This window comes from Pristis pectinata, chromosome 21 (genome assembly GCF_009764475.1).
Source record: "Pristis pectinata isolate sPriPec2 chromosome 21, sPriPec2.1.pri, whole genome shotgun sequence".
NCBI lineage: Eukaryota > Metazoa > Chordata > Chondrichthyes > Rhinopristiformes > Pristidae > Pristis > Pristis pectinata.
The window spans coordinates 32,500,290-32,522,478 of NC_067425.1; the positions used below are offsets into that span (position 1 = coordinate 32,500,290).

A 22,189-nucleotide genomic window follows, 5' to 3' on the forward strand; every position below is an offset into this window, starting at 1 on the left:
ACTGGATACAGCAAGCGCTACAGAACTGGACAATGCTCGCAGCCATTTCTTGAAATCTCATGGAATGAACCAAATTAGCTGAAGGCTGGGCTCTGTGAAGCCAAAATAGATCATCTGTTTGGTTCTTCTGGCTGAACAAGGCTGCAAATGGTTCAACCTTATCTTTAGCAATCACACTGTGAGCCCTATTAAGCTGAGGATGTTCTTGGAGCCACCTCTTCACATTAGTTGTTTAATTGTCCTCCACCATTCATTAGTTGTGAGAACACTTTTCGCTATCTACTGCATGCTGTTTAACATGCATGTTGTACCTTCACCAGGTTGCCACCTTATTTCTTGATATGCTTACTACTGCTCCCAGCAACCCTAAGCAGTCTCCACTGAACAAGGGTTGATCCTATAGCTTAATTATAATGGCGGACTGTGGGATATGCTGGGCCATGAGGTTACAGATGCAGTGGTATACATTTCTGTTGCTGCTAATGGTGCCCATGAGACACTATGGATTAACAACGGTTTTCAGCTGCCAGATCTGCTCTGAGTCTACACCACTTCATGTGATTGCAATGTCACATGGCACAAATTGCATCCTCGGGAACATCACTTCAAGGACATGGCAGTCAATTCCACCAATGCTGTCGTGGGCAGATGGATCTGCAACAGGTAGATCAAATAAGTTTATCTTTCATGTTAGGTCACAGATCCAGCCAGGCAGCTGGGTTCTTCAGGACTCGGCCAGCAGTGATGCTACCACTGGTGATGGACAATGAAGTTCCCCAACCAGAGTAAATTCCGCTCCCCTTTTATTTTGTGTTTGTTCTCAGTGTTGAGCAACTGACCAGCAAGGGAGATTAGTAGGTGCTAATCAAGAGGCCGTTTCCTTGTCCATGTTTGAATTAGTGCAGCAAGACTTCATGGAGTCAGGAGTCAATCTTGAAGACTCCCAAGGTTATTACCTCTCACCCACACAGCACTGTACCACTCCCTCTGGTGGGTCTGCCGTCAGTAGGTCCGGATACACTCAGGGATTGTGATGGAGGAGCCTGACAGGTATGATTTTGAGAGTTCAATTAGGTCAGACTGGTCAAACGTCTCCCAACTTAGAGGCCAGTCCCCAGATATTTGTTCATGGGACTTCGTAGGTTTGAATGGGCTGGCACATCTTTGCTGAGCCCAAATCAGTGCTTTGTTGAATGCTGTGTAGTCCGTCTGATTCAATACTTTTTCTGCTTACGTGACAGTTATGGCGCAACTTGATGGCTTCATAGGCCATTTCAAGGGATTAAAAACAAACTACTGAAAGAACTCAGGGGTCAAGCAGCATCTGTGGAGGCAAAGGTATGGTTGACATTTTGAATCAAGACTCTGGATCAAGACTGGAGGAGAACAACTTCAAAGTGGGCATGCCTTGAAGAGAATTCACAATCGAATGGAGACAAGGTACACTACGTGCTGCTCAACCCGCTGAGTTTCTCCAGCAGTTTGTTGCTCCAGATTCCAGCATCTACAGTCTCCTGTGTCAACACCTCAGAGGCCACTGGATTGCTGTGCTGGTCTGGAGTCATAAATAGGCTAACCAGAAAAAGAATTTCCTCTCCTGAACTAAACCAGATGGATCTTTAAGGATAATCTGTTAACTTTTGTGATCGTCCTTATTAAGCTAGCCGTTTTGTTTTAAAACTCCAGATCATTAGCTGCAATTTGAACTCATGAATCTGGATCTTCAGCTTGGGGTCAATGCACTAACTTAACCACTGCATCACCACGGTACCCTTAATGAGTAAACAAGCCACCTAGGAAATCAGAGGAATTAGAACCCATAATTCTGCTTAGCATATCTTGCTCGTTAATGTTTGAGGTGTTCATGATGTTTTTAGCAACAAACCAAAGAGAAAGCAAAAAACAAACTGCTGGAGGAAGTCAGTGGGTCAGGCAGCATCTGTGGAGGGAAGGGAACAGTCAACATTTTGGGTCAATCATCCCCAACAAAACAGAAACCCTGATTTCCACACCCTCGTCATTGTACACTCCTCCTCCTCTGTGGGTTTGGCAGCAACAGAACTCTGTGTTCACCAGTGAGAAAGGGTGTTCCAAAAGGTATGCAAGTTTTATAAAGGCTTAACTTGGGAAATCTGTTACTGTTTGTGAATTGAAATTACCAATCGCAAACTTTGCTGGCCTGCTGTGATAATGTCAGCTTACATTGTATGTCACATAAATAAAGCTTTCTTAAATCACCTATGAACAGCAAATACCATTACTCAGGAGATAATTTTACAAATAAATGCTACCCTTAATATGTTTTATCCCTGTGCATTAACCTTCAATTCTGAGCCTTAAATGAGTAATAAAGAAATCTAATTGCTTTGTTGCAGACAGCAAAGCTTGTCAGTACACTTCAAAGATTAAACAACAGTTACTGACAAGCTAATATTTATGTAGTAATATAAATTTTACAATAAAATTGATTACCGCGCATGGATAACTTTTTGTAATGTGAGTAATCCTTTCTTGAATTTGTCTCTCTGTCTGACTCAAGTCTCTGCAAAAAGCGACAAGGATGCAGTATCTGTATGGAATGTAATTTGGCACACTCTACAAGCCTGGACATGTAGAATCTCTGTATAATTCAAGGCACATCGAACATTCCAGATCAAGTTTATTTACTCTTCAAATTTCTGTATGGCAACAGTACAGGAAAAATCCAAAACAGCAGACTGAAGAGGTTTAAGCTGAAAGGGGATCCACTTTATTAGCTGCTGCCAGCATTAATGCTCTGCCTACTCCTCTGCTTGGACCATTATCAGATAAATCACTGCACATTTAGAACCACTACCTTTCCAAACAACTTGCATTAAAATTATTTCAGCTCATTTGGCAGAACATTGACATATGGTCACAACTTTGCCAAGTATGACATTTTCTCACATAGTTCCCAGGCATTTTAAGGTGGGGAGGAACCTGGCGAGAGAGCTGCAAATAATCGAAAGCTCTGTCACTGATAGACTGAAGTGTGGTTGTAAGAGCGATATATGAAAAGCTAGAGACACAAGGAACTGCAGATGCTGGAATCTGGAACAAAAAATAAACTGCTGGAGGAACTCAGTGGGTCAAACAGCATCTGTGAAGTCAAAGAGATAATCTGAGCTTCAGGGTCTAGGATGGGAGGACAGTGAGAAGGACCAAGAAAGGCTGAAGGAAACTGCAGGGCAAGGGTGGGGAAAGACCACAAAAGAATTTGTAGATGATGATTTTAAATGTGATGTTGGGAGATGACAGCAAAACAAAAGAGCTGGTCATTGACTTCAGGAAAGGGGGTGGTGTACATGCACCTGTCTACGTCAATGGTGTTAAGGTCAAGAGGGCTGAGAGCTTCAAGTTTCTGGGAGTGAACATCACCAACAGCCTGTCCTGGTCCAACCACGTAGACGCCACGACCAAGAAAGCTCAGCAGCGCCTCTACTTCCTCAGGAGGCTAAAGAACTTTGGCATGTCCTCTTTGACACTCACCAACTTTTACTGATGTACCACAGAAAGCATCCTATCTGGATGCATCACGGCTTGGTATGGCAACTGCTCTGCCCGGGACCGCAAGAAACTGCAGAGAGTTGTGAACACAACTCAGCACATCACGGAAACCACCCTCCCCTCCATGGACTCTGTCTATACCTCTCGCTGCCTTGGTGAAGCAGCCAACATAATCAAAGACCCCACCCACCCAGGTCATTCTCTCTTCTCTCGTCTCCCATCAGGCAGAAGATACAGCAGCCTGAGGGCACATACCACCAGGCTCAAGGACAGCTTCTATCCCACTGTGATAAGACTATTGAACGGTTCCCTCATATGATGAGATGGACTCTCGAACTCACAATCTACCTTGTTATGACCCTGCACTTTATTGTCTACCTGCACTGCAATTCCTCTGTAGCTGTGACACTTTACTCTGTATTCTGTTATTGTTTTTACCTTGTACTACCTCAATGCACTGTGTAATGAATTGATCTGTACCAATGGTATGCAAGACAAGTTTTTCACTGTACCTCACTACAAGTGACAATAATAAGCCAATACCAATGGGGGACTGCTATGAAAATGAGCATTATAGACCTCAGTGTAGGACAAAATACAGACAGCAGGATTTTGTAATTTGATCTTTATGAAGGGGGGCTGACAAGAAGAACAATGAAAGAGTCAAAACGGCTCCAGCAGGAATGAGGTACAAGGTAGATGTAGGAATATGCTGTACAGTTAACAGCTATGGCACTGGACAGAACGTGGAGTTTGTAGTCCAGCTGATGTAAACAGGTTATATGTATTGTGTTCAAGCTAAGGGACAAAATAGTGAGGGAATGGAGTCAATGCAAGCATACAGATACTTTGGCAGGGGCCAAACAGAGATGCCTTTATAATATTCAACTGTATGAAATTTTGACTCATCTTATTTTAGTATAAGACGTGCATATGTGATTGATAGATTGAAGAAAATGTTGGAAAAGTAGATTTGGACACACCAGAAAACACGTGGATGGAGACCCCACATCTTCCCCAGATCACAAATGACCTAACCATGCAAATTCTCCCATACATTTTTAAAGCATTTTTCAAGACAGTAATAATAACAATGTTTCATGTATTCATTAACGACTGGATACCATATATATTCCATTAGTTCAATTATGGGTGGTGTGAGGGTGATTATTCAATGAAAGAATTATAGCAAGTGTAGGTATAGCAATACAGCATGGGTTACTCTGGAAAATGTACGTTTCTGACTTACGGAGAAATCGGCTTACAGACAGCTCTCAGGAACAGAAGCCTTGTGTAACCCAGAGAATACCTGTATAACATCACCAAGGAGCGCCCTGGAGTTAAGTAGAATGCCTCCCTAAAGCATTCCAGAAGGACTGCGGGTAAACTAAAGAGAATCCTTTGCTGGAATTTTAGTGACTGGCTTAAGGCAAGTATGAGGTTTTGTAAGATTGTCCCCACGGAGATGAGCCATATTGTGTGGAAGAGGATTGCATAAAAAACAACAGTGAATACTAGAGGTCAAGGAAGATCAACATGCATGAATCATCTCTGATACTAAATTAGCTCTGAATAACATTTTACTGTGCTGGAATTTCAAATTCTAAATATGTGGTTACAAAATATTCAATAATGTTTTCTTTCAACAAGACATTTTAGATTAAATCTCCCTTTACTTGTAATGTTCACAAGATCACAAGACAAGGGAGCAGAAGTAGGCCATTTGGCCCATCGAGTCTGCTCCAATTTTAAACCTAAACCCTTTCCCTCATTATCAGACAGACAATAATAATATGCTTGTTTGTTGCATCGTAAGGTACAGACCTGAGCGATGTTGGCCTGAGAAGCAAGGCGAATCATGATGTCTAGTTTCTCCAGTTTTACATATATTGGGTCATTGTATTTCACAAAGAACACCTTGATCTCTTGTTTCAGGATTTCAGGCCTGAAAAATGAGAACATACATGATTATTGTATGGTTGAAAAAAAATTCTCATACATCCTATGTTTGTTCAAACACCATGTCCTTACTTATCTGCAAGTTATATCCATACTAACCTCTATTAAAAAAACTTCTAGGAATTGCCTCTGATATGATGAATTATCTTAATTATTATACCTCTGTACCTTACCATTCTGTTCAAAAGTAGTGCAACTGACTGGTTACAACTCCAGCTGCTTTGTGCGTAGGTATTCCCTCAAGGAAACAAGGGATAAATTAGTAAGGTTCTCCATGTTCCTCCCAAATGCCTGTTACAGAAAGGAACTGGCAGAATTGTTATAAAGTGTTAAGTATCAGCCATGCCTAATTTGGTGATACACTTGCCTCAGGTTGCAGTGTCAAGATCCATCCAGGATTCAAATGCAGAATCACAGCTCACTCTTCAGTACAGAGGACTGCTAAACACAGGGAGGCACCTGCCTTCAAATGAGATGTTAAATCTTTGCCACATCTGCCTTCTCAGCCAGATATACAAGATCCTAGGGTAGCTCTTTCAAATAATACTAGAGTATACTCCAGTGTGCAAAAAACAAAAGTGCAAAACAGAACAGAATGAAAAAGGCTCCAACTACAATCCTTCAAATTCTTAATAAAGAAAATAATTTACAATAGAGCTCTGATAATTCAGCAGCATTGGTACTTCGGAGGTGCTCAATTATCAGTTATTATTGGACCAACAGACTTTCTGGACTATTGGATGTAACTCCTTTAATACACCAACACACTTTTATTTATTTTTAAAGATTTTATAATAAACTTTAAAGTTTAAGAGGAGTGTGGGAAATAGGGGACAGGTGAGTTTAAAGGGAGCACAGGAAACATCACCCTGTGAGCTAGATGCCGAACCATTGGGACTTCTGAACGATGGAATAGCAGATTAGTGGAGCTTTTCCGTATTCATTTCTTTTTCGAACCCAAGACAGAGTCACAGGAAATCACTGCGGTAAATGATTAAGGAAAACTTGCAGAAGCTAGTTGGAGAATATACTGCAACTAAATTCTGGCTCAAAGAGCTGATTAGAACAACTGAGATACCATAATGTTTCTATCAGAAAGGTTACCTGGTCTGTCAAATGTGTGCTCTGAATATTCAGCTCAATTCCCAGAGCATGAATGGCAAATAAGTAAAAATGCATAAAGGGAAAAACATCCATGTTTTAATTTGAAATATTCATCAGAGAAGTCATCTGGTCCCTAAGAAGGTCTGCATAGAACCAGTGCTTTTAAAAGAAAACATTTTAAAAGCTATGCTTTACGACGTATTTCTTTAAAAACAGTCGAGTGAAGCTCTATTACCCTAGAGGTGGTGTGCTGGAAGTTTAGAATTATGACGGAAGCTCTGTGATTCTGTGTCGAGTCTACACAGCAACATGGGAACAGCAACTACAACCTAGGTAGTAATTCAAAGTGAATTTCCACTGTGTGCAACAGAATACATTGACCAAAGGTCTCTAGTTTTATTCCCAAACTGTTGACTTAGTTACCCTCTGTGAAGGAGGTGTTACTGATGCTGGGAGGGTGAGAAGATAATTCAAGAAACAAGTTTCAACATCCCTGGTGTTGCAGTGTGGAATGTGCTGTCAAGGTTCACATGTCGTGATTTGCTGATAGGTTTTAAATGTACAAAGTGCAGTTTAGTTGCATTCAAGAGGTTATGCTGGCCAAAATTAATAATCCAAAATACGAGTTCAAGTGTCAGCATGGCAATATATGAATTTAGTTAATTACATAAAATTAAAATGATCGTAATTTTGATTGTTACCATGAAAGTTATCAGATTGTCAAACGCACAACTAGTTCACTGGTGTCCGTGTAGGGAGAGAAAACTGCTGCCCTTGTGGTATATTCTTGGTGTTGATTAAACATAGGCAAGAAAATCTGCTGATTGTCATCCATTGGCTTCCCTCAGTTGATGGATTTATGCTCTTCCTTGTTGAGCACCACTTGGAAGAAGCACTGTAGATAACAACGCTACAACCAAAACTGGGGGAGGATAAAATAATGAAAGAAATAAGTTACAACATCCCTGGTGTTGCAGTGTGGAATCTGCCATGATTCACTGATGGGTTTTAAATGTACAAAACCCATACGGTACTCACACTATACTCTTCGGGTGCTTCAGAATCCTTTACCAACAATGATCTGGTAGCACCACTATTAACCACGCGGGCTATGTTCTGAACAATAAAGCTGCCAAATGAACTTGTAACGGAGTCACACTGATTTAACAGTTGTTTTACATTAGTGAATCACTGCTCAGGTCCATCAGTACACGCAGACGCCGAACTTTCTCACAACGATGTACCATTTTATAACAGCTGGAATTTTAAAACATATTAAAGGTACTGTGTAATTATATTAAAGGGGAGTTGTTTCCTTTTGAGAGAACAACATGCATTTGGTAATAAAGTGAATACAGAGCATGTTCAATTAAATATTTAACTCTTATCAAAGCAGGAATCGTGGAGATGCATTTTGCCCCAGGACAGAAGCAAGCTGCCTCAAGTAATTGCCACTTATTTCCAGAAGTGTTTGCAGCTATAACAAGGCAATACAGTTGTAACACAACATCTTTGTAGTTCATTGTATTAATTCCCTACTCCAGAAAGCTGTGTTCTCCAAGATGATAACATATCATGTTGTAATAGTGGATTCTTGGTAAACCAAGGTCTTTTGGATGGAATTTATTGTTTGTGTCCATCCTCCATAAAATATTCAGTGACTGTCTTCACCTATGAATTAAATTTTTATTACACTTTTGAGGAAAATAGAATATATTTAGATGGCTGAACAACACACAAGAGAGGTTTCTTCTAATCTCCGATAACATACAGAGATGCCCTGCAGGGTAAAGCAGCACTACAGAGTGGTAGTCTGTGGCCAGGGCCAGTGAGGAGATGGAGAGCCCAAGTTCCTGTTAGCACAATGACCACAGGCTGTCACAGTTCAGCAACCTTTTAAGGAGCAAAGAAGTTGATGGAGCCTGCAGAACTCAGGGTGAGGTGATGAGGTGAAATTATATGTCCAGCAGAGACCTTCTGTGTGAAGTAGATATGGTAATCCACATACATTGGAAAGAAGATATTCCCTAGTTTGAAAGCACCAGGAAAGGGTAGGGATGGAGGTGGTGTCTAATGGGATCATGAAGTATCAACTCCAAAATCTGGTGCCAGGTAAGAACCAAGGTGTTACAAACACAAACTTACAGGAAACAGCAAAAACACATATACACCCACAACCAACCCAGACTCACCTCTTCTGCACAATAAGGTTAATATTTCTCAAAGCCACATACTGCACTTCAGGTTCCCCAGACAACAAGGTGACAAGGGGAGGAGCCAGCTTCTTCAGAATGGTGTTGTAATATTCAGAATCCTTGGGAAGAAGCTCAATAAACTTCATCAGCACTTTCACAGCTGAGAGGACAACTGCAGAGTTAGCGTGGGAGAGTCGTGGCGTCACCCGCTCACAGATACTAGCAAGGGAAATAGAAAAGCATTAAGCCTCAAGAGAGCCTTTCCCCATATATTTCACAGATTAAATCTGATCCATAGTGTGCTATTCAGACTGGCAAGAACACTAATTTAGAGCTGAGTTTAGAAGAAATGCAATTTTGGCTATGGTACAGTTTAAACTTGACTGGCACCATATTCATGCACGGTTGGTTCATTCCGAATTAGGTCAGAATCTGATACCAATCACCACTCCATCTTCTTCCCCAAAATGAACAGTTTCTCTCACATGCAGACAACTCTCCTCAATTTATAATATCAACAGATAGGACTAGGAATGAAGGGACATTTACGGCAAATGCTTGTCAGTGGCACAAGTTATTTGTTTGTCATAGAATTTCCTTCCCTTTTAGTATGGTATAGTCAACAGGATATACCTATATTTGGAAAGGTAGGGACTAATTAGTAATAGTCATCATGGCTTTGAGAGAGAAAATTCTCTCTCGCTAATTATATGAGGTGGTAAGAAAGGATATTGATAGCAAGACTGTAGCAGGGTGGGACGTCCATCACATTATGGTCAGAATACACTGCAGCACTCAGTTTGGAGCCCAAGTAGGTTTCCAAAGATTCAGTTCAGATCATAATTCAAGTTTAACTTAAAACGCAACGAGGCAGAAACTTATCCTTGCAAACGTATTTTACAGGGATGACAATAGAATTTCATGTTGTACTCTGCTTTTAAAATTTGGCTCCACTAAAGTCAGCGTCACAGGATTACACAACACAGAATTGGCCCTTTGGCCCACCAGGTCCATGCCAACCTATTTGCCCATTTTCCACAGTAGTACCACATCCTTCTGTGCCTTGCCTGTTTAAGTGCTTATCTAAATGCCTCTTAAATGAATTAACTGCATCTGATTCCATCACCTTGTGCCAGATATCAACTGCGCTCTGTGTAAAGCGACCCATGTCTCACTCCTTCCTTTCACCTTGAAACCTATGCCTTCTTGTTTTTGATAACTTACCACGGGAGAAAGATTTTGACTATCTACCATATCAATGCCTCCAATTATCTTGTAAGCTTCTATTAGGCACCATTCAGCCTTCTTCACTCCACGGAGAACAAGCCCAGCCTGTCCAATCTCTCCCCAATACTGAAGTCCTCCAATCCAGTCAGCATCCTGGTGAATCTCCTCTGCACCCTCTCCAGCACTATCACACCTTCCTACAGTGTAAACAACCAGAACAGCATATAATACTCCAAGTGAGGCCAAACCAGCATTTTGTGAAATTGCAACATAACGTCCCAATTTTTATATTCGATGCCCTTACCCGTGAAGGCAAGCACGTCACGTGCCTTCTTCACCCCACTATCGACCTGTGTGGCCACTTTCAAGGAACTATGGACTTACAGTCCTTAGGTCTCTATGTTCATCAACATTCCTTAACGCCCTATCATTTACTGTGTACGTCCTGCCCTTATTTGACTTTCCAAAATGCTCCACCTGCACTTGTTGAGATTAAATTCCATCTGCCAATGCCCTGCCCAATTTTCCATCTAATCCATATCAAATCCTTAATCCATATCATATCCAATCCTTAGGCAATCTTCCTTGCTACCCATAACACCACCAATTTTTATGTCATCTGCAAATGTACTAATCATTCCTCTTACATTCACATTCAAGTCATTATTCTATATCACAAACAGCAAAAATCTCAGCACTGATCCCTGCTAGTCAAAGACTTCCAATCAGAGAAACATCCTTCCAGCACCACCCTCTGCCTCCCATCATAAAGCCAATTTTAAATCTAATTAGCCAGTCAGCCTTGGAGTCCATGGACCTTTAACCTTCTGAATCAGCCTATCATGCAGGACCTTGTCAAATGCCTTACTAAAGTCCTCATGGAGGACATCTATTGCTATGGCTTCATTAATCTCCTTTGTTACCTCCTCAAAATACTCTAATTAGTGAGACAGAATGTTCTCTCACAAAGCCATGTTGACTATTACTAGTTAGTCCCTACCTTTCCAAATGTAAGTAAATCCTGTCCCTGAGAATTCTCTCCAATAATTTTCCTACCACTGACATAAGGCTCACTGGCTTGTTGTTACTTGGCTTATCCTGCTGCCCTTCTTAAATAAAGGAACAGTCTTCTGATACCTCACCTGTGGCTAACAAAGATGCAAAAATCTCCGTTAGGTCCCCAGCTATCTACTCTCTAGTTTCCCATAGCATCCTGGGAGAGATCTCATCTGGCCCTGAGGATTTATCAACCCTTAGCATTCCAAGACATTAATGCCTTCACCTTTTTAATAGCATGATCTAGATGGTCAATGTATCCTTTCTCTGAACTCACTGTCCTCCATGTCCTTCTCCTTGGTGAATACAGATGAGAAGTATTTATTTAGGACTTGTGCACATTGCCTGGCTCCACATGTGGATTACCCCTTTGGTCCCCAAGTAGACCCACTCTGTCCCGAGATAGCCTTTGCTCCTATTATACTTATAAAATGACTTGGGATTCTCCTTAATCTTACCTGCCAAGAACATTTCAGTGACTGGAAACATTTCAGAAACCAAGTACTGCATGTGTATGCTACTACATTGGCCACATACAATGAAAGATGAATTCCTACCCCAATGCACCTATGTCCTAAACAGCACTTTACTTGTGAAACAAATACCTGAAGAATTCTGTACAAACAACTAGCTCATACTAATAAGCAAAATGAATAACTGATTTGAAAAGCTAAAGCAATATTGTAATTGTCAGACCAGAAGTCATTATTAATTGATTTTTCAATTAAGCAATGCTAATCTCAATAAGGGAGAAGCCAGTGCCACTATATGGAGAACGCTTAGCAAATCTATGTAACGATACGGGAATGGGGCCTACAGCAACGTATCTCAGTGATGTGACATTGTGGTGTGGGACTGTGTTCCAACGTCAATCCTTTTCCATTCCAGTAATGTCTTTTATTACTAAAGCATGTGTAGCTTTGTGATAAGGAAGAACTGGAAAGTACAGCACGAAATCAACGCACATTTCAGGTCACTATTTTCAGAATTTTGATTAACAGTCTTAAAATTAGAACCTCCAATCAGAATCCATCATTGCCACATTGCTGAAATGGCTCTGATCCAAGTCACTAGCGACACAGTCTGTACGAAAAGGTTAACCATCCCATCTTGAACCTTCTTGAGTTTTCTGCAACCTTTGACACAGTTAATCACTCCATTATACTCTGAAATCCTCTCCTCTAGGTGAGGCCAGTTGCTTATTTTCACATTTAATCTATTGATTCCTTGCCAGAGAATCACCTGCAATGGCTGCAGTTCCAGCCCTTGCACTGTTACCTCTAGCTCCCCATTTGCTCCTCCATTTCTCAAGTATATCAGCTGAAAACTGTCAGTTTCCACATATCAACAGAAAACACCCAGCTCAGCCTTATTACCTCCTGTCTTGAACCCTAGACTGTTTCAAAATTGTCAGACTGTTCGACATCTTGTTCTGAGTGAGCAAAATTTTCTTCCAACTAAACATTCATCACGAAGCCTGAATCTATCATCTTTGATCCCCATCACAAACACTGTTCACTAGCTGCTGAGTTTATTCCTCTCCCTAGCAACTGTTTGCATTCTCAATGTAATATCTGACACCAGGAATAGTTTTGGATCACATAACCAGAATTGTTCATTTCCACCTTTGGCCTACACCACTGCAGACTGCCCCCATTCCTCTGCTTCAATGTCTCCACTGCTGAAACCCTAATCAATGTCATCATTACCTCTATATTTGACTATCCAACACATAACCCTTCCCTTTCTATATTTCATAACCACAGGATCACGCAAATTTCTGCTGCTCCTGTGACGACATCAAGGCCAGCTGTCCTATTACCCCTCTGTTTGATGAAGAGCTCAAATCTTATACTTACACCTGTCCCTCCATGGCTTCACCCTCCCCTGTGTAACTTAATCCTACAACTCTCTAAAATATTCACACTCCTCTAATTCTGGTCCCTTGATCATTCCCTAATTTAATTCTTTCCCCTTTGACAACTGCAGTTTCAGCTGCCAATGTTCTAGTTCTTGAATTCTTACCTTATCTTAATTCTGCCTTGTTTACCTCCTTTATGACACACCTTGCATCCTACCACTCTGGCTAAGTTCACTGGCATTTCCCCCAATATCCCCTTTATCTGCCCAACATCAAATATATTTGATATTGGTCCCACTAATGTCTTGAGATACCTTCTTTATGTTAAAGACACTATAATAAATATAAGTTCAAACTGTAGGACCCCTTTTTGCCATCCACCATGTCATTTCTTGACCACCTCCTTGTCACAAAGCTTAAGACATCAGCCAGTGCATTAGGTGCGAGCTCACCTCTGTGCCTCACGTTCATCCCTGGGATTGTAGTTTGACAGGCAGTCAAGTATAAATATCTGACCCCACTCAGTGCACTCATTGAGAGCGGTGATGAGTTTATTAATGTTCTGAGGATTGAGGTCAAGCAGGTTACTGTTTGGATGGGATTCACTGATCTCAGATAGAGCAGCCACGGCATTTGCAACCACCTGTGAAAAGATATTGGAAGAAGAGAATTTTAAATTTTTTTTTTACAAAACAGCCCTTCAAATTCAATAGTGTGGTTTACAATAGCGAATATTTCAGATCAGTGATAATGTGAGATGGCAACTTATTGTTGAATTACATTTTGTACTGATGCTTTTGTCAGTAACGAAGCCATATCTACAATCACATTAGCAGCATAGAATCAGGCTCCATTGTACGAAATATTACTGTCCTGTGTTCAAAAACAAACAATGGCCAAGATTTGAGAAGGCAGGAAAAGTTCTTGGAAACAACAATGCAAAGCACAGATGTCAGCTGAACTCAGTGGTAGCATTCCCACCTCCACAGCAAGCCAAAGACTTGAGCTGAGTTCTAGCAAAGTACTAATAGGTGCTAGACCATCAGATTTGCAGTCTTTTGAGTGAGACTTTAAACCAAGCCCCCTCAACCCCCTCACTGTATGTAAAATTATTATGCATTATTTCAAGCAAGTGCACTGGAGTCATTACCAATATCCACAATGATGTTTATCCCTCAATCAACATTGATAACAATTTATGTGGTCACTTTTCTCGTGATGTTGAGTGTGGAAGTCAAATTTCCTTACATTACAACAATAATTAAACTTTAAAAATATTAAACTGGTTATAAGGCAACAATGTTAGAAAAGCTGCTACATAAATCAAACTTTTAAAATACTTCAAACTCCAAATGCAAAAAAAAACACATATTACACAACCCAAGCAAATTTACCTTTGATTTCAAACCCAGCACCATACCATTTCCAGGCTAAGTCCAGGCTACCAGCCGTGGACTTGTGTCTATTTCTTGAGGTACAGGCTGTTCTCCCATCTCTCTAGGTAATATTTTTTCTCAAAGCTGCATGATTGGCCCTTCCTCCCCCTTCTGACTTCTTGTCCCCACAAATACAAAATAAAACTGTTTGTTCTCTACAGCCTACACAAGGAAGGAGTCACATCACGAGAAGCACATTGCTCTCTTAGCCACCTTCCACAGCCTCTGATGGAAGCATCGTGGTCTGGTATGGAAACTCCAATGCACAGGAACTCAAGAGGCTACAGAGTGTGATGGACTCAGCCAGTTCCATCACAAATACAGCTCTCCCCACCATCAAGGACATCTGCAAGAGGCAATGTCTCAGGAAGTCAACATCCATCATTAAGGACTCCAACCATCTGAGCCATGCCGTCTTGTTGCTGCCATCAGGCAGGAGGTACAGGAGCCTGAAGACCCACAGCTCGAGGTTCAACAACAGCTTCTTCCCCACTGCCATCAAGGTTCTTGAGCCGACCTGAAAAACCTTAACACTACCTCGGACTATATTTCTTTTTTCTCTCCCTCAACTTGCACTAATCTTGTTATGTTTATTTTTATTTTGTTATACACGTTTTGTATAATTTATGTTAATGTTAATTTATGTCTGTCATGTTTATAACGTACAGTGCAGCTGCTGCAAAAAGCTAATTTTCATGGCATTTACCCTAGGTATGTATGCCCATGACAATAAACTTGAATTTGAACCCAGTTTCCTTTGGCATTGATAAGGAAATACATTATTCACACAGATATTTTCCATCCCATTGCATTCCATCTCCACTGGACTGGTTGCCTTCCATGGCACAGAGCAACAAGGGTACGTGCTCTCAACAGAAGTCACATCCTGCTTACATCATCTGCACTTAATTCAAAAGCCATTTTCTTTTCGGCTTCATTTATACCAGAAAATATCCATACTTGTTTAAGAAACATCAAATTTTAATACACAAAACACACGTAATACCAACAGACCTTGACTTTGAGCCGAATCGTTTTATAAGCATTACTTACATCAATGAAGAACTTTAATCTCTTCAGTACTTGCAAATGTCCTTCACAGATAAGAAAGTAATTTTGAAGTCCAGTCATCACTGTGTAGATATGGTGCAGCTGACTAATTAAAGTTCACAAATGAGATAACATCTCAATAATTTGTTTTCTAGTGATGGTGGGTGAAGATAAACAGGACACTATGAGAGTCTCACTGTACTAGTGGATATTTTACATCTAAATCAGAGATCAGAAAAAAAACACATTTTGCCTCCGTTCAACCTGGCAAACTCTCTGTACTAGAGGGTCCTATCTCTCGGGTGAACATTAAAGCCATGAGCTTCTGCATCAAAGCAAGCATTTCGTCAACTTGAAGAATATTAAAAAAAAGAGCTAATGTGCATTGTTGAATCTTACAGCATGCAATTTGAAATGTGTTTCAGTTTTAATTAAAATCCAAGTGATAATCCACATTTTCTGAAAACTCGCAAGATAGGATTCACTTTCTTATATTATTGTACAGCATTCTACCTGCATCACTTTCTTGGAGAGATGAACCACGTTTAGCAATCCTTTACCTATGGAGTGAAGTGAATGCTGATCTGGCAGCACTGATTTTTTAGGGAGATTACTGTTAAATTTAGCCACTCAGTACTCTGCTCTGCTGCTCCAAATATGGAACTAAAATCTCTTTTTTATTAGCCAGTCAGAATGGTAATGTGTTTTGAGTAAAATCTAAATGTCCCCCCCAAAGACCTTGCACTGTTCTAGTGAAGCCCAATGCAAGCTCAAGGAACATCATAGTCCTTGGGAATCAACACCATATTCACTAATTTCAGATAAACAGCCTTGTCAGTTTGTACCACAAGGTCATTGACTTGATGTTAACTTAGTTTTCTCTCTTTGCATCTGCTGCCCAGCCTGTTGAGTGTTTCCAGCACTCACTTAGACTCCCAGCAACTGTAGCATATTTCCCCCCGTTTCCAGTTTCTCTCTCTCTCTCCTCAGTTCTCATTCATCTTATCTGCTTCAGACAGCTCGGCCATGATTAAGAAACCTTCAACACCGCCTCTCAGTGGGCAACACCACTAATTATATCATTCAGTCTTCTCTTCATCTCCACTCTATCCCTTTGTTCTCTCCACACTCTGGCTCTACATGTGCACCAACTAGGCTTGATTAATAACTCTGCCCATTTCCAATGGCAGGTCATCAACCTGAAATGTTAACTGTCTGTTTCTCCACAGACACTGCCTGACCTAAGGATTTCCAACATTTTGTTTTTATTTCAGACTTCTGGCACCTCCAAGTTTTATCGCTTTTCTAGTATTAGGCTGATGCTTAGCAGACAGATGACACTGTATATTTACCAGATAGTTGCAAACAGTTCCAAGTTTAATACCTATTACACACCAGATGAAATATAAATAGGTGAAACACTGGATCAATTTGCTTACAGGGGTGGAGCTCTGATTGTATCTCGAGCAGCCACTGTTGCCAATCCTGCTCAAAGCTCATACAGGAAGATCATACCTCTGGAAACACTTTCATATCAAGCAGTCTACATATATAGCATCCACCATTCCAAGACACTAAATGACACAAGACAAGAATTAAATCACAGCATATTTTAATTTTCCAGAAAATTGGAAATAATATACATCCTGGCTTGGCTTGTGGGGGACATTTGTGGGGAAATTGTTTTCACCACAAATGACATATTTATTTTTTTCCTTGTTCAATGCAACTTCAGAAAGAGATCTTAATTGTACTGCAAGCAGCCTCACAAAGTCCGAGAGAGCAGAATGTAAAACTTCTGCTGATTTTTTTTAAACAATGCATCACATAATCCAAGTACTGCATACTGAAAGCAGCATACAGCTGGTTTCACTGCCACAGAGATGAGCCCTGGATCAAACACTAATGCAAAGAAAGCTCTTATGACTAGAGGTATTTACACTAACTGCAAAACATATTAGTTGCAATGAGGTCTTTATGTTTTAATTCAAATCCCATCCCACCTTTGTTAAGACTGGGATATAGATTTATAGAATTCAGCCTCAAGTCATAAAATCCACAAATATTAATATCAAGCATGGTCAGATGCATGAAAATAGAATATTCTTTCAAATCCCCTGGATTTTGTGTCTGGTTATGCACAGAAACTCAAGATCAATTGCAGTACGTCCTCAGTCTTAAAGGGGAGGGAGAAAACTGCATCAAGAAGCAAGAATGAGGCAGGTGAGTACTGGTGGAACCACACGCATGGATATCCAACCAAAGACCCTGAAGAAACAGAATTCCAGCCAACCCAGCTAATATTGAGCTAAAGATCATGCACCCTCTGGAGTCATCTTCATTTCAAGCAATTTATTGATGTAACAACCACCATTCCTGCACACCAGATCACCGAGTTAAGATGCAGCACATTTTACTTCCAGATTATTGTGAAATTAATGTATATTTCTTTACTTGGTTGATAATTGATAAAAAGTTCCAGTGCCAGGGTGCTTGGGTCTGCCTGCCAACACAGTATTCCCTTTTAGGCCCGGCTAGCTTTTGAGAACTGATCTGTAGAAAGCACCACTTCCACCTAATAAGCAGAGCTAAAGCCAGCCATGGCTCCCTACTTTGGCACCAAAACCTTCATCATGATTGCTTCCAGAATCTTATTGTAAGGTTGCTTAAAAACAAAAGCTCTGTAGCTACAGAAAGAGAGAAGATGAGTGATCACCCGGAAGGGCAGTCAGGTCATGCAGGTGTCCTTTTTGGTCGTTCCCCTCTTTAACAAGCGTACCTCGACACATACTATTGGGGTGATGGCCTCCCAAGGGAGAACAGCAGCAACAGTCCAATCCGCAGTAGCACATTAGGCATTGCTGTGTAGATGAGGTGGGGGGAACAGGACTAGGAATAGTGGTAGGGGATTCTGTCATAAGTAGGGGCAGTTGGCATTTCTGTGGCCACTAAAGAGACTCCAAGTTGGTATGTTGCCTCCCTTGTGCTGGGACAAGGATGTCTCAGAGCAGCTGCAGGACATTCTGAAAGGGGAGGGTGAACAGCCAGAGGTTGTGGTACATGTATTGGTATTGGTTTATTATTGTCACTTGTACCGAGGTCAGTGAAAAACTTGTCTTGCATACCAATGGTACAGGTCAATTCATTACACAGTGCAGTTACATTGGGTTAGTACAGAGTGCATTGATGTAGTAGAGGTAAAAACAGTAACAGTACAGAGTAAGGTCTCACAGCTGCAAAGAAAGTGCAGTGCAATAAGGTGCAAGGTCACAACAAGGTAAATCATGAAGTCATAGTCCACCTCATTGTATAAGGGAACCGTTTAATAGACTTATCACAGTGGGATAGGAGCTGTCCTTAAGCCTGGTGGTACGTGCCCTCAGGCTCCTGTATCTTCTACCCGATGGGAGAGGAGAGAAGAGAGAATGTCCTGGGTGGGTGGGGTCGTTGATTATGCTGGCTGCTTCACCAAGACAACGAGAGGTAAAGGCAGAGTCCAAGGAGGGGAGGCTGGTGTCCGTAACTCTCTGCAGTTTCTTGTGGTCCTGGGCAGAGCAGTTGCCGTACCAAACCCTGATACATCCAGATAGGATGCTTTCTATGGTGCATCAGTAAAAGTTGGTGAGAGTCAAAGGGGCTACCAAGGGCATAGGTAGAAGAGATGTAGTCCTTCAACATGAGCTTAGGGAGCTAGGTAGCTGATTAAAGAGCAGGACCTCAATGGTGTAATCTCCGAATTCTTCCTGTGCCATGAACTAATAGTAAAGAAATAGAAGGATAGGTCAGATGAAGGGATGGTGAAGGAGGATGGGCTTTAGGTTCCTGGATCATTGGGATCCTTTCTGGAGAAGATGGGACCTATACAAGCAGGACAGGTTGCAACTCAACCAGAGGGGGACCAACGTCCTTGCTGCAAGGGTTGCTAGTGCTGTTGGAGAAGGTTTAAATTGAGTTGGCAGGGGATGGGGGCTCAGAGTAGTTGTTCAGGTGGAGAGGTACAATCAACTAGAGGAGAAATAGTTAGTAGGTCCAGTAGGCAAAATGAGTAAGTGCACATCATCTATTTTAATACACAGAGTATCATTCATAAAATAGATGAACTCAAAGCTCCCAACAATCAAGTATAGATGATACAGAGGAATAGGTATGCAGGCAGATATCAGAGGGATGCAGGAAAAATAGTTATCATACTGGGGGATTTCCATTTCTGAAATATTAACTGGGATTGCCTTAGTGGTGAAGGTTCAGAGGGGATGAAACTTGAGGTGTCTAGGAGAGCTTTTTGATGCAGTATATAGATAGACCAACAAGGGAAGGAGCATTACTGGACTTAGGGAATGTAACTGGTAGGTGGAGTGACAGTGGGGGAACATTTTGGAGATAGCAATATTCTAAAATTGTTACGGAAAGAGATAGACCAAGAATAAAGTCTTAAATTGGGGGAAGGCCAATTTCATTAACCTGATAAAGGTAGACTGGGAGCATCTACATGCAAGTCCACATCTGCACTGTGGGAAACTTTCCAAGGAGAAATAGCAAGAGTTCAAAGCCTACACGCTCCTGTCAGGGTAAAAGGCATGGGTAACAGGTTTAGGGAACCTTGGACATCGAGGGATATTGAGAATTGTATAAAGAGAATAAAAGGAAACATTTGACAGGTGTAGGGAACTGATGGCTCATCAAAGGTAATAAAATGGTGTAGGGAGGCATTTAAAAAGTAAATGAGGAAGACTAAGAGGGGCCCAAACAAAAAAAAATCACTGGCAGACAGGATTAAGGTTAATCCGAAGATATAAAATTATATTAAAGGCAAAAGAATAATCAAGGAAAAAGTGGGGCCCATCAGGGACATGGGCAATCTGTGCATGAAGCCAGAAGGTATGGCAAGGTCCTCAATGAATGCTTTTCATCGATACTCACAGACTTTGTAGGGAGAATTTAGTGAAAGGGTAGGTGAAAATCTAGTACAGGTCTCCATAAATAAACAAGAGATACTCAATGCCTTACTGGGCTTAAATGTGGATAAATCCCCAGGACCACATGGGTTTTATCCCAGGCTGCTATGGGAGGAAAGGGAAGAGATTGCTGGGGCTCTGGCTGAGATTTTTAAACCTTTGCTGGAGATAAGTGATGTACCAGATGACTGGAGGACAGTAAACATGGCCCCCCTTTTCAAGAAAGGCAGCAGGGAAAAGCGTGGTAACCATAGACCTGTGAGCCTAAATCAGTGGCAAGAAAGACACTGGAAAAAAAATTCTGAGTAGAATTAATGATCACTTGGGAAGGTAGGGACTAATCAGGGAGAGCCAACATGGCTTTGTCAAGGTCAGATCCTATGACCAATTTGATCAAATTCTTTGAAGGGATAACAAAGTGTATCAATCAGGGCAGGGCAGTAGATGTGATATGCATGGACTTTAGTAAAAGACCATAGACACAGTTCCACATGGGAGACTGGTTCAAAAGGTTAGGGCTCAGGGGGTCCAGAGCAAGTTGGCATACTAATCCAAAATTGGCTTGGCAATTTGAAAGATGGTGATGGTAGAGGGTTGTTATTGTGATTGGATACCTGTGACTAGTGGTGTCTCATAATAATCAATGCCGTGACCCTTGCTGTATATGATAGACGTGAATGACTTGGAAGTTGGAGGCATGATCAGTAGGTTTGCAGATGACACAAAGATTGGTGGAGTTGTCGATATAGAGTAGAAAGTAGTCTTAGGTTGCAGGAGATATTAATCTGTTGGTGAAATGGGCTGAAAAATGGCACATGGGAGTTAATCCAGACATACACGAGGTGATTTATTTTGGGAGCACTAATGAGGCTAGGACATGTACTGTGAATGGTAGGGTCTCAGGGAACTTTGAGGAACAGAGGGACCTTGGAGTACAAATCCATAGATCCTTACAGATGGCAATATAAGTAGATAATGTGGTTAAGAAGGCATATGGGATACCAGCCTTCATTAGTCAGGACATTGAATATGGAAGTAAGGAGATTATGTTCCAACATTATAAAACCTTGGTCAGACCTTGGTAGAGTACTGCATACAGTTCAGATCACCACGCTGTAGGAAGGATGTTATAGCGGTGGAGAGGGTGCAGAGGAGATTCACCAGGGTGTTGACTGGGATGGAGCAGTTCAGTGACTGTGGATGCTGGGCTTGTTCTCCCAGGAGTGGAGAAGGTTAAGAGGGGACATGACTGAGGTATATAGACTTGAGGTTTATAGATAGGATAGACTGCAGGAAACTTTTCTCCGTATCAGAGGTAGATAAAACTGGAGGACACAGGGTTGGGATAAGAGGGAAGAGATATACAGCATTTAAGGTGTGTATAGATGAGCACTTGAACCACATAGGTACGGAAGGTTATGGACCACATTCCGGGAGATGGGATTTATACGGAAAGGTGTCCACTGGTCAATGTAGATGAGTTGGGCCAACCTGTCTGTTTCAATACTGTGTGATTCTCCGACTATTCCTTGGGGAGGTTTACAGTACACAACTTAATTAATGGATATCCAGCAACTCCAGCTGACTCCTGGATCTTACATAGTGCCTGCCTTGGCTCCTGCACGTTCCCTTCTAGCTTCTATTGTCAACAAGTACAAATCTCTCCTTTAATTTTCCCCACATTCTCTCTGCAACTACCTTCCTCTGCTGTCCTACTCTAATTATTATCTGAACTGCAGTTCTGCACTCTAAGTGCACTTAAATTACCCAGATTTGATGAAGATTTTTATTAACCACATTAAGCACTTCCCCACTGAT

The 22,189-nt window shown here is 41.3% G+C and overlaps 1 protein-coding gene across 3 annotated transcripts in view; it reads right to left on the reverse strand.

Moving 5' to 3' along the window:
• The window catches only part of ap2b1 (adaptor related protein complex 2 subunit beta 1), a 209,460-nt gene that overhangs the window by 150,871 nt on the left and 36,400 nt on the right, over window positions 1–22,189 (reverse strand). For all 3 annotated transcript variants that reach the window (XM_052035359.1, XM_052035361.1, XM_052035360.1), the window contains exons 6-8: window positions 13,383–13,573; window positions 8,784–9,005; window positions 5,353–5,473 (exon numbers count right to left, since the gene is read on the reverse strand). In XM_052035359.1, the coding sequence (XP_051891319.1) occupies window positions 5,353–5,473; window positions 8,784–9,005; window positions 13,383–13,573 (534 nt within the window). The remainder of the gene's footprint in view (window positions 1–5,352; window positions 5,474–8,783; window positions 9,006–13,382; window positions 13,574–22,189) is intronic.